The 13026-nt window shown below is 49.2% G+C and overlaps 2 protein-coding genes across 3 annotated transcripts in view; both read left to right on the top strand.

The window, feature by feature from the left end:
• The window catches only part of PIK3R6 (phosphoinositide-3-kinase regulatory subunit 6), a 43925-nt gene extending 39990 nt beyond the window's left edge, over positions 1–3935 (top strand). For both annotated transcript variants that reach the window (XM_037409451.1, XM_037409443.1), the window contains exons 21-22: positions 131–243; positions 998–3935. In XM_037409451.1, the coding sequence (XP_037265348.1) occupies positions 131–243; positions 998–1154 (270 nt within the window). In that variant the 3' untranslated portion in view covers positions 1155–3935. The remainder of the gene's footprint in view (positions 1–130; positions 244–997) is intronic.
• A 1415-nt stretch (positions 3936–5350) lies between these two features.
• MFSD6L (major facilitator superfamily domain containing 6 like) lies at positions 5351–7870 on the top strand. Its single transcript, XM_037410188.1, has one exon. It carries the CDS (start codon positions 5490–5492, stop codon positions 7428–7430), a length of 1941 nt encoding a protein of 646 aa, XP_037266085.1. The 5' UTR covers positions 5351–5489; the 3' UTR covers positions 7431–7870.
• Positions 7871–13026: the final 5156 nt, after the last annotated feature.

Below are 13026 nucleotides of genomic sequence, written 5' to 3'. Positions count from 1 at the left end.
ATGTCACGTCTGAGATTAAAAAAAAAAAAAAAGAGAGAGAGAAATGTCATAATTAGTCGGTTCCATAGCCACCCAAGGGAAGGGAAGCAAGACACTCACTGGGCTCTTCCTCCTTCTCCTCTGTATCCAGGCTGTGGCAAACAGGTTGAAAACATGCAATATCAAAATCAGGAGCACAGAGCAGAGGCCCTTCACGGTGTGTCTGGACAAGGACAGCAGAAGAGTCTACAGGAACGTGATCAGGTGAGAACGCCACACGTGCCAGGCTCTGCGATCTCACTGGTGACCTCGCCTTCCTCTCTGGAAGGGCTCCCAAGGTGGTGGAGCTGTTTCCCAGGGAGTCCTAGTCCTGATCTTCATGCATGACAAGAGACCCACAGGCAAATACATCGCTTCCCAAGGGAACGCAGGGCAGAGTGGTGCTCCTCTACCTTTGTGGGTTTGGGTGATGGTGTGCAAAACAAAATGATTCTTCCCTTTTAAGGTGCTGTCGTTAAGACAGCAGAAGGATAGGCACTCCCAGGGACAACCTGAGATCTTGGATCTCCTTGATTATACTGTGGAGCTGAAGCTCTCCCCACTGACTGCATTCCTCACCATAGGCTCAAGCATGTGAAGGTAGGGAGAGAGAATTCAGCACTGTGAAAACAGCAGGGATCGATGTGCCTGTAGCAGCTGCAGCAACGTGTGATGTGTTGGAAGCAAAGAGACAGGTGGTTTAAGGTCCACAGACCATGTGGAGCAAACATAAAATATGAATTCCTGAGAATCAGGCTGAGCCAGGTCAAGGACACTGGTTTTGTGGTCAAACACTAATACACATCAACTCATCTTTCTAGCCAAAACCAGTTGAAAAGCATAAAAGCAGCTGCCCGTCTCAATATGACAGCCCTCCCTCTGCAGTCAGTGGAGAGACCTGACATTCAGTCCAAATGAGCCTCCAGCCCGCAAGGGTGGATTTGCACATTGCAGTAAATATGTTCTTGTGCTCTTGCAGCGTGGAAGTGTCCCCTTGCCTAGAGCCCAGCTACTGCCTGCAAAAGACAAGGACAATGAAATTCAACCTGCACGAAACAGAAGATGTGGGGCTTGTGAAATACATGCCCAAGTCTCTGCTGTTGCCTATCAACACGTTTGCAGGCATCATCCAATGAAAAAAACGAGAAAAAGCTGATGTGAGAGACATGACGTTGGGTCATCACAAAGGAGGTGGAAAAAGAAAACACACTAAAAGCCACCAGCGGTGATTTTACAATAATGGTGCAAAAGCTGCAGAAGCAGCTCAGGATCAGGCTCAGGGAGGGCAGCCGTGCCCTGCTGAGTGACAGTGATGACCCCAGAGAGCACCCCGTGGCAAGGGGCAGACCGTTGCTGGAGAACTGAGTTTTAACCTTTTGCACAAGTCAGGGAAAACCTTTGAGCTTCCTTATTTCAGGAAGACTGGGGAAAATACAGCTGAGGTGATGGTGCTTGCTGTGCTTGTGGGTCAGAGAGCAGTCGCTATCAGTAATATTTGTCACGGTGATGTCTCACAGCCTGGCAGGGGATCAGGGCCTGTTGTGCAGGGTTCTGCACAGCAAACTCCTCATGCTGGCACGGGGTGATGTATTTGGGCAAACCAGCAATTATTCCCCTGACTGATCTAGGAAACCTCATTGTAAGCCTGAGCACAACCAGACAGCATCTGTGTTTAATGCAGCTTCTATGGAAGTTGGTGGAAAACCTGCTGTTGTTTCAAAGGGGCCACACAAAGTAGTGGTGAATGGTGTGAAACAGAGACATGGGAAATCTAGTGCGGTGCTTGGCAGTGATGAACGAGGCAAGAACAGCCCAGGCAGTGCTGTGGGATACGCTCACTGAATGGTACGGGTCAGCTGGAAGAAGAAACCTTCGTTGAGCAGACAATGGAGGCTGCACAAGAGCTCTTCGATGTCTGAGCTGTACCTTTGAGTCCATCTGGGATTTTGCTGTGGGTTTGGCTGTGCAACCTCTCCACATCTGGTCCGGAGCCTCACGAGTGGCAGCTGCATCTCTCCAGGTGTACATCCCAGGAACAACCACCTACAACCCCACGGAGTCCCTCCGTGAGGCCAGCCAACAATACCTCTGCGCCCAGTCTGCCTTGGGGTCCTGGTTTGTTCTCTGTCTGCTGTGCAGGTAAGAGATGTACGAGAGCGGAGTGGTGCTCCTGGGATTGCTGGATGGGCAGGATGCCTGCAGGACTTCTCTGTTCCTTACTTCTGCTGCTACCATGGTGTAGAAACCCTCTCCTCATTGGCAGAGGAGCCAGGCTGAGCAGGGACAGCTCAGCTGCTGCTTCCACCCAGGCTCAGACTAACCCAGTGTCAAGGATGATCGTGTAGGAGGACCCTGCCTTTGTTCCAGTTTGTGGCAGGCTGAAATAATGGAAGAAATGGTGTGTATTTATTGACTTTCTGAATGTGACCTGTGGTTTCTGGAGCGTCTCTGGGAAACCTTCCCCAGATTCATGTTGGAGGGATTTGGGGGTGTTCCTTCTATGACACTATTGGGTTTTTTTATTCTCTCAGCTCCCAGATAATTCATTACCTGGGTTGCCTTCACTCAGGGGTGCTTGCTTGGATCAGCAGCCCAAAGAAAGTGTCCTTTAGCTTTGTATATGTGCATAGCAGCTCTTCCCAGTCATCTCTGGCTGTCCCTGGAGCCAGCTCCGTGCTACAGGGTGATGCTGGCCCAGCTGCAGTGGCACTGGCAAACCTCTGTTCGCTGGTGACAAATCCAACTCCCTGCCCTGTCTGTGCTAGGTCTGCCCAGCCCTGGGGAGCTGCACCTCTGGGGAGTCACTTCTGCTTAACCACCCACACGTGGCACAAGGAGCCCACCTGCAGGAATGCCAGTCTGGGGTTCTGGAGAGGAGTTTCCCTTATGCAGAACTGCTCTGAGCTGGTGGGATGTCTTGGCTGGAAATCTTCCTTGTGGAAATCTTCCTTGCATTTCTTGCCATGTGCACAAGGCTTTGGGGGTTCAGTCTCAGGCTTCCCTGGTCTGTCTTTGCCGACAAGCACAGGGCTGCTGTGTTCCTGCTCCTGCTGTCACCTGGCACAGCAGGCATTGTCGCTTCTGTTCCCAAGCTGCAAGTTTACTCACTCTCACTTTGAACGCACCAGTGCAGTCCAGAACCATGCTGGAATACACTACTGGGGGCACAGCAGCTCCAGAGCTGCCTGCAGCTGGTGGGTTATTTAGCAGCATAAAAAACCTCCAGGTCCCAAGAAATATTTCATACCAAACCAGCACCAACAGCTGAAAAATCATGTTGGGCGACAGCAACAAGACCGTTTCCTAAGGAAGATACCTTGAAATGCTGGCAGACATAGCCACTCACTCCCAGCTGAGCCAGGCACAGTCCCCGAGCATTAATCTCCCCCCAGAGGAGTCACTAGGCTGCAAAAGCTCAGCAACGGCATTTAGTTCTTCAGTCCTGTTTTTCACCTCACAGGTCAAAAATTGTTGATGACCACCAATATTTTGATGCCCAGCTGGGCTTAGACAGCAAACATTTTGGCCCTGAAGGAAGCTGGAACTAGGCAGGAGGCTCAGAAATGAGCCACGAAATGCCTGCTTGCACCAGCTGTTTTTCTGTGAGCTGCTGCGTAGGGTGACACAGGGTTTAAGGGGTGACCAGTGACTCTTGACACCTCTGCCTCTTTGGGGCTTCACTGGGGGGTTCCTGTACCCTGGTGCACAAGGTAAATGCTTACAAAGCCAAGAGACCATGCGCTGGGTTGGAGCGTGGTCTGTGGTGCCCAGAGTTTACTCTGTACAGTTGTAAATGATGTAGATGGATTATAAGTTATTTGTATAGGTGTCAGAGATGATCTGTATCAGAAGGTGCAATCCTTTTCATGCCAATTAAAAAAAAATGAAAAAACTCAGCAGAAACTCAGTTTCGTTGGCTTTTTATGTTTGCATGTGGCTAGCATGGGTGAGGAATAAGCTGGTAGGAGAAGACCAACATCAGCGTCATTTGGCTGATGTCTTCTCCTCCCCACCCGCGTGCTCTGTTACATAGAGAGACTTTGTGGCCAAAGAGCTCCTTTGTGACGGGATGGGCAGAAATGGCTGAATTGCAGCAACTCGGAAGCAGCAGAGCATAGCGCCCATGCTGGCTGCCCCTCGATCCCCTCGGTGCCGATACAATGTCCCCGCAGCCTGTTGCCCTCAGAGTTTGTTACTTCAAAACACCCTGTTCCCTGACCAGGGCCAGCACACGGAGGCTTGGCCTGGGAAAAGTGGAACACTGGTTTTCTCCAGACATCCCTTAAAGCCCGGTGATCCAACCGACTGCAGGAGAGCTGCTCATTGACAGAGCAGAAACAGTTCATGAACTCGCACTAATGAGTTAGCCCAGCCGTGAGAGAATTTCACAGGTGGTTTTATTTACCGCTGGAAATGATGGGCAGCTAATGCAGATCACAGAGTGACCACAGAACAGGAACAGTGTGCAGGTATACCTTGGACCCAGGAACTGCTGGCTTCGGAGCAGCGTCACCTTCTGTGTATGGTCTGGGTGAAATGTCTGGAGAGACGTGGCAGGTGGACCTCAAGGGGATGAGGGTGGACACGATTGCCTGAAGACTGGGAGAGCACAGAAACCTGAGTGCAGGGTGCATTCATAAATAACGCAGCCTGGAGGCAGGGCTTGGAGGCACAAACCCTCCCGGCGCAGCTGTGTTAGGGGTTTCACCTGGCAGGATTCCCCACCTCCTTGGAAAGACTCCCAGCCTGTCAAAGTCCTTTCTGAATACATTTATTTAAGCCATTACATCACACTTGTCTTTGTTACATCAAAATGCCCCCAACGGTGCTCTGCATGCCCAGCTTGACGCTGAGCAGAGTTGCAAACAGCTCTCCAGCGGATGGTGGCTGACCTATGGCCAGTTCTTCCCTTTCCTTGGCTGAACTGGCTGAGCCTTCCGCAGGTGCCCATTGCCCGGGCTGTCCCACCTGCCCGTGCTCCGCAGCGGACAGACCCCAAAGCCGGAGGAGCGCAGCCTCCGGGGTGGGATGGAGCAGAGCCGGGGAACAGCCCCTCCGAAGGGTGTTCCAAAGCCAGCAGGATGCTGTCTCCCCATGCCTTGCTTTGGGCTCATCAGAAGCGAGGCTCTGCCGCTTTGTGCTGCGCTGCGCTGCTGTTGTGTCGCGGAACCAGCTCCGCGGGATGTCGGTGTCGCGATGGCCCCCGTGATGCTGTCGGCACGGGCCCGTGACACGACACGCGGCACAGCCCGCTGGGGCGCCCGGCCCCGCCCCGCCCGGCGCCGCTCTCCTCCCGGCCGCCAGGCGGCGCTGTCCCCCCCGCCCGCCGTCTCCTGGCAACGGGCCGGGCGGCAGGTGCGGGCCGGGCCCCGCGGCGGGCAGGTGCGGCAGCGCGGCCCGGTGGGGCGGAGCGGGGCCCGCAGGTGCGCGTCCGCTCGCCGGTGCCCGCGGGAGGAGCATGCGGCGGCGCCATGAGCCAACAGTGGGACGTCGGCCGGGCGCTGGCCCTCTCGGGCCTGTTCCGTGTGCTGCAGGGCGCGGGCCGGGCCTGCGCCGCCCCGTTTCTGACGCTGTACCTGCGGCACCTGGGGCTGCCCGCCGCGCTGGTGGGCGTCGTGGCCGGCGCCCGGGGCCTGGCGGCCGCGCTCGGGGCCCCGCTCTGCTCCCGCTGCCCCCGCGGCCGCCGCCAGCGGCGCCTCCTGGTCGCCGGCTGCCTGCTGGGCTCGGCGGCGGCCGGGCTGCTGCTCACCCTGGTCCCGCCGGCCCCCGGGGCCGCGGGGGGGCGGCTCTGCAGCGGCAGCCGGCAGCCGGGCCGCACCGGGGCTGCCGCCGGCACCGACGCCGCTCTGAGCGTCGGTGCTGGGTCGAAAGAACCGGTGGGAACGGCTTCTGCAGCCCTGACAGCGAGCGGGGGCGCAGCGGTGAGCAGCCCTGCCTCCCAGGGGCCGGCCGGCCGGCCAGGTGCGCTCGGCGGCGGCGGCAGAGGGGCCGGTGAGGACGGTGAGGATGGCACAAGGACAAACGTCTCCTGGGATGGTCCCTCGGGCTGGGCAGCCTCGGTGACAGCAGTTAACCAGGATACCCGGGAAGCAGGGATGCTGCCCTCCTACAGACCCCCCTCACCCGGAGTCAGGAATGAAACCAGCAGTCTGGCTCCCGCTGTAACAGACCTGGCTGGGAATGCTGAAGGCAGCCTTTATGCTACTGAAAGTAATGAGCCCTCGTTGTTTAACATAACTCTTCCTACTGTTGGAGATACTAATGTGCCTGGGAACCTTTCAGACCACCAGAAAGACACTCGAGGTGTCAGCTTCGAGGCAGTGCAATACATCTTTCTGGACAGAGAGCATCAGATTTTTCTTATCGTACTGGGTATTGTTGTGCTTTGGGAACTGCTGGCTACCTCTCTGGAATGGACAGTAGATGAGAGTCTCTATGAATATCTCGACTTTGTTGATGCGACTGACAGGTATGCCAGGCTGTGGATTTGGAATTACCTGGGTGCATCTGTAGGTGCCTGCGGCATTGCCATATTTGTGGATCACCTGAATTGCTTCCTCAGCGCTACAATCACTCGCCTCGCTGTCCACTTCTATGGCTACGCACTCCTGATAACGCTGTCATTGCTCGTCACTGTCTTTTTTCCCATCCACGTTCCCAAGAAAGCTGACCGTGTTAACAAAACGGCCAAAGCCCTGGCCCTACTGTGGAGCGACAGCCAAGCAATCCTGTACACCATCACCGTCTTCCTCACTGGCATGGCTGGCTCTGTGGTGCACAACTTTCTCTTCTGGCAGATGCAGGACCAAGGCAGCAGCGAGCTGTACATGGGGCTTTTCGTGGCCGTTGGGCTCCTGGCTGAATTTTTGCTTTATTTCTTCAAAGGGAAGTTGCTGAGGACTTTCTCGAGCAGCAAAATTGTTGCAGTCAGTCTAAGCCTCCTGGCAATCCAGCTTCTGTGCTACTCCTTCTTGTGGACTGTGTGGTCAGCTCTCCTTATTCAGATTTTATCCGCCTTCAGTAGTGGTGCTTTGTGGTGGGCGGTTAACATGACGGTGGATGACATAGCCACGCCAGGCATGGAGAGGTCCCTGCACACTGTTCTCCAGGGCCTCTGCTATGGTGGAGGAGCAAGCTTGGGCAGTTTTGCAGGAGGATTTGTCGTGAAATACTTTGGCCTGGCAGTTCTGTACAGGGTGTGCTGCGTGTGCCTGGTGCTGTGGCTCTTCTTATTTTTAATTGTCCAATCTAAATTGCCACGGCAGAAAAAAATTAATTATTCTCGCCTCCTGGCTGCTGATTCCAGTGATATGAGTGACTCTGATGAGGAGAACGAGAGGGACTGGCTGGTAAAAGCTATGAAGGATGAAAGCTTTAACAGGAATTGGTCACAAAAGCATGGGATCAGCTAAACTGTACTTGAATGTAGGGAGTGGAGTGATAACGTGGTATGATGAGGATGCCCAGAAATGACGTTAATTCTAAAGTGCTAAATATATGCAGTATATATCTGACAGGACAGATTTGTATTTAAAAAAAAAAAATCTAAATCTTTTTATTTTCTTAATTTATAGTATTCTTGTAGTAATTTTTCCTCTTTAAACTTAATGATTTTGCTTCCAAAATCGTATCAAGGTATTTCAGATATACATTTGCCGAAATGAATGTAGCTAAGTTTTTAGTCAAAAAGCAAACTTGATTAAATTCTTGCTCCCCAGAGCTGATGCTGTGGAAACAGTGAGTGACAGCCTGTGACCTGTACTTGGACACAATTGAACAAAAAACACTGTAATGCTAACAGCACACTAAACTTTTTCAAGGTGCTATTTCTGTGAACTCTTTGTGCTAAATAAGGGATGTGAATAAAAAAAATGGTTCATTTGCTCTGCTTTGATTTGTAAAATTAGGTTTTGCTACAGACTGTCTGTCTTCTCATGTTTTGGGATTCAAGTATGATTCTGCATTGGCATCTGTTGGAAAAAAACCTGCCAGGTCTGCTCACAGTCGGTGCTCGCTGGCCGTCCCATTCAGACGGCCGCAGAGCAACCCGTGGAGTTCCTTGTTTACCTAAGGTGGCACCTAGTGTTCAGGCTGGCCAGGAAGCAGTCTTCCCTCCTGGTTCCAGTAACTCCGGTGGGCTGGGAATTAGCATAGGGCAATATTCATTGAGAAGGAGCTTGTTGCTGGCTGAGTTGGTCTGGTTGAAGCTGGTGATCCTCCCTGGGTCCGTTTGGCCTGCGGGCAGCCCTCTTCTCACGTTTCCCGTTTAGAACTAAATCTGTGCTGAACAGGGCCTGCCAAGTCCAGAAGGAGCCTCAAGCTGCCTTATCTGCCTTGCCTTAACCTCAAAAGCACACAGATTTCAACCTCAATAGGGAAGATTTGCTTACAAACGAAAAATTGCTGGTCTGATCTCGTTAAAAAATCCATGTCAGACCTTAAGCAAGGCTGGCGGAGGAGCTTTGAGCCTTACAGTCCTTTCAGCTACCATCAAAAGCTGCTGGCAGTTTGTTAGGTACTTCCCTCTTCAAGGAACTACATCCTTCCTTTGCAGAGGGATGGATTTTAATAACATCTCCCTAGTGTTTTACAAGCCATGAGACAGGCAGCTGCAAAAAGCAGAATATTTATTTGAAAGCATATTTAAAATGTAGTATGCAAATGGCATTGCAGTCTGTCACTGCTGCATTCTGGACTCAGTAGAAAGCAGTTGGAGACAAGGAAAAGTAATGCTATTGAAGATAATCTCTTTCTCTGCGTGCATCGATTCCAGATTATCTGTACATCAGATGTTTTCAGGGTAATTAGCTCTCTGATTTCCTGGCACAAATCCACTGTGCCATGCAGAATACTCTACTACAATAACTCTATAATAGAATTGTCCTCATGCCAAGAATAGCTGGAACTTTTTATTAAGATGTTACCTTCTCCCAGGAATTCAAACTCGTGTTGAGAACAATTTTAGTGTCAAGAATTCATCCCAGCCTTGTTATCATATAATACCTCAGGAATCTAATTACTTGTTAATAGAGTATCTGACATCAGGCTTCAGTAACATAACTGCACGCAGCGTATCGCAGAGCCGTCAGTGGTTTCATGAGACAAACGCTGCAGCAGTAGCTGGAATGGTTACGATGCAGTTGCTTCTTTAGGTGGAAGTGGCTGCCCTCATTTGAAGCCAATTAAATGGGTGGTACGGGCTCTTTTGATCTGCTTCAGCACAAAATCGGCTGCTGCAATCCCAGTTTTGCAAAGGGAAACCTTGAAATGAAAAGCGCTTGTGCCAGCCGTCCTGCAACTGTGGCAGAGAGGTGATACCAGCTGCCTGGCAGAGACCTGGGCTCTTACCTCTGCCATCATTTTAGTCACAGATGTTTAGGTGTGCTGAGCCACTGCCCCTTTGAACAGAAGGGATGTAAGGTATGGCCCAACTTTGGTGTAATAAACTTGCATAGTAAGGTTTTTTTAAAAAAAATTATTAACCCAAGAAACACATTTGGTGCTGATTCAGGAGAGGATCATATTTATACAGTTTGAAATGTGTTCCAAACTACAAACCGCTATGGAAATGTGGCAGAGGGCTCATTCACTGAAGAAATTTCACCAGTTTGGTTAAATGGTTTTCCATTGAGGTTTATACAGTTTCTGTGTGTGAGTTCTACAGCATCAGTGACTCAATTTCTTTCTCTCTGATGGTCACAGAACCTGCAAGCCGAAAAGGTAAGGAAGAAGGTGGGTGTAAATTGTTCTGTGTGAGACTTTGCTTTGAGCATGTCTTTATTGATCCTGCAGATGTAAGAATGTGCCAAGGCATTTAACGCTGTTGGGAATAAGATGTAACCAAGAAGAACCAAACTGCCTTTGGGGAAAATAGATTTTCATGATGCATTTCCAACCACATCAGCAGTTATTTTTGCATTACTTGGCAACTATTTGCCAAAAAAATTGATGTAAAAACTCCTGTTTCTTTAAATTTTTATTCTTAAACAATTGTAAAGTTAAAAGCGATTATAAAAAGATTTTACTGTTTGCCTGCGTCACAGTGAACTTTAAGTACATTTCAGAGGCTTAGATGTAGAAATACTTTTCTTTTTTTGCCCCTTGGTGTCAGTCCAGCGTTTAAGCTGAGCTGTGCCTTTCTTCTCTGAATACATTTAGAGTTAATTGAGCTCAGGAGGCAAACCATAGTCAGTGCTGAGGAACAGATCCCACACAATGACGGTCTTTGTTGCTCTTAGATTTTAAATTTCACATAGCTCAATGTATGTGTACTTTGTGAGAAGTTTCAAAGGATCCAAGGAAATCAGTTTTATTACATGAGGCACCATTTGCCAAAAAATGACAAAAGCCTCTTGGCTTATCGTGAAATAACTTAGAGGCCCTGCAGGTAGTTTCGGTACACAGCTGATGCAGCTGAACTGGAATCTGAGTAACGCATTGCATCAGACATCTTATCTCGCTTTCTAAAAATTGGTTCCCAAGTTATAAGGGAACTTATTGCAGGTTCTGTCTTTCCAGCAGTTGTTTTATGAAGGGATATTGCAGATGTTTCCCTCAGCTCCTCTCTGTGTGCACCTCACATCTATGTGTGACTTAAGTAGTGTGGCACTTTCAGAATATGAAATCAGGTAACTTGGTGGGCACCAGTTCTAATGTTCTAAATGTTCATTTTTCTTGTGCATCTGATCAGCATAGTGAGATCCTTTCCAGTGTTCTCCAAAGATTTCTATAATTCAGCAAGCAACCACATCATGTGTCTTTGTAGACTGTAGTGAAACCTGCCCAGATGAATTCACAGAGAGGTTTTTGTATTTTTGTAATGAGTCATTTCCCAAAATTGTAGATATGGTCCATTTAAGGTAAGTCTGATTAGCTGTGGTTTCACAAGAAGGGGAGAGTGATGTTTTTGAGAGCTGTGGAGTTATTCTGCATGTTCTGAATCTTAAAAGCAAAAGCTCTTGAATTGTCTTTTCTTCCATGACGGGGTGTAATGCCTCCAAGGCACAATCCGTGCTGCCCTCGGTGCTGCTAGTAAAAGTGTTTCTTGTTCTGTTCATCTTTAAAGTACAGACAAGATGTTCCTACTCTGATTTGAAGTCTTAGGTAAATTACGATTACAGCATGATACCAAAATTCTGTGCCTTTATAACATGGGTCCCATTTAGACTTCTTAAAAGTATTCGGCAGCTCCTCACCATGACTGGCACGAGCACTAAGTTGTACTAATGCAGCGGGGGGAAGAGGAGTCTGTCTTGAAATGTCTTGACACTCAGCTTGGCATCTGTATTGCTGTAGTTATCAAGAGGGTGCCAATGTAGAGGAATCTCTGCTAATTTAGACTGCATTTCTCAGGGCACAGATACTTTTTTTTGTGCGTGGTTTCTCCCTGGCGCCTGGTTTTCCTGTAATATGAATGATTTTTCTGGCCAAGGGCGATTTTTTACTTTAAATCGGTTATGTTGCGACCATAAAACCGTGAACCCAAATGTAGAGTATGACACAACCTTAAAGTTAACCTTTGCTTCACCTTTAATATTTAGAAATCTTGCCTGAAGAAATCACAGAACAGAAACCGTGGTTACCTTAGCATGACCTCGCCAGCACAGCAGACAGGGGAGCTGTCGGTGACATGGCTTCATTCTTGAAACTTCGAGAACATTTCCACCTCTGATCAGACTGAAAGGTCAGAACTATGGAGGTAGGTGCAACACTGCAGAAAGTAAGCTTGTGTTAACGTGGCTTTTTATCGTTACAAAAAGGAATTTTGAGGCAGGAAACACACATGCTGAAATAACTTTCATACTCAAAGAATGAACTGAGAAACACGAACCTGATTTTTTGACAAATCCTCAGGAAAACAAACTCATTAAATAACTCCAAACCGGTTATTCTGACATGTACATCCCTCCGCAGGAATAGGCATTCGGGTCCTTTCTGAGCAAGTGACAAGTTATAATGCTCAGCTTCCTGCTGTCACCAAGATGTGCCTGACGGAGCTGGCCATGAAGGGCCCCGTGGGCAGCACCTGAGAAGCATTTCTGAAGACTCCAAATCTGTCGAATGTGCCATAGTGGTATCTGCTGTTTGCTGTTGCCTGCTCAGGTTGTTTCTTTAAGGAGCTTCAAATGGCCATGTCCATCCTAATGTTCTCCAAGCTGCGTTTTAATTCTCTTTGTACTTGTCAGCACTTTTCAAGTGCCTGGGGGGATTGTGTTACTGTTGCTTGGTACTGGATGATTTTCTGTTTATAAGCTTATCGTGTTTGTGTACTTCCTATTGTGTAGAGGCTTGGCTTTTAGAGAAGTGACTGCATACAGGGAAATATTGGTACTTCTAAGAAGCGTTCTGCTAGTGCCCTGAAAGTGTTGCTGCTGGTGACGCTCCTGTCATGCAGACCAATGTGAAAATCAACTTAAGACCCATTAAAATTTTGCAGCCCCGGATCTGAGGATGTAGATCGTGCCTGGGTGACCAAAGAGCCACGGGGGCTGCCGGTCAGGCAGTGTGCATGGGGCACACCGACTGTCTGTGCACCATGTGCTGCGCTTGATTTGCATTTACCTCTGCAAAATGCATTTGTGCATAATGATTACATTCAATACAGCAGACCGAAGAGCGTGTGTTAATTGGATCATAATTCTTGTGTGTGACTCTGGACGGTTTGATTTAATCCCTTGTTTTTATTAAGAATAAAGTGAGCATATAGAATGTGGTGAATTCAAGTTGCAATCCACAGCAGATCTGGCTACTCTTGGCAAAAGTAATCCTGTAGAGTATTTGACGGAAAAACTGATTAAAGCATTTACACGTTCATTTTCTCTGCATTGTGGAGCAATCAAAACAAGGTGAGTCACTTCAGACCCGAGTTCATAATTGTAGTGATGGCAGATGCTCATCATTTAATGAACTGAGGAACAGCCAGTTGGTGGCTATTCTCATTTTTCACATTAAAACAACCAAACCACGAAATCCTGAAATGGCTGTCCCTCAGCTGGGCTTTGCCTGCCT

This window comes from Falco rusticolus, chromosome 1, assembly GCF_015220075.1.
Source record: "Falco rusticolus isolate bFalRus1 chromosome 1, bFalRus1.pri, whole genome shotgun sequence".
NCBI classification, from domain to species: Eukaryota; Metazoa; Chordata; class Aves; order Falconiformes; family Falconidae; genus Falco; species Falco rusticolus.
Note: the sequence above shows the minus strand (reverse complement) of the source record. Positions and strands in the feature narration are given on the sequence as shown.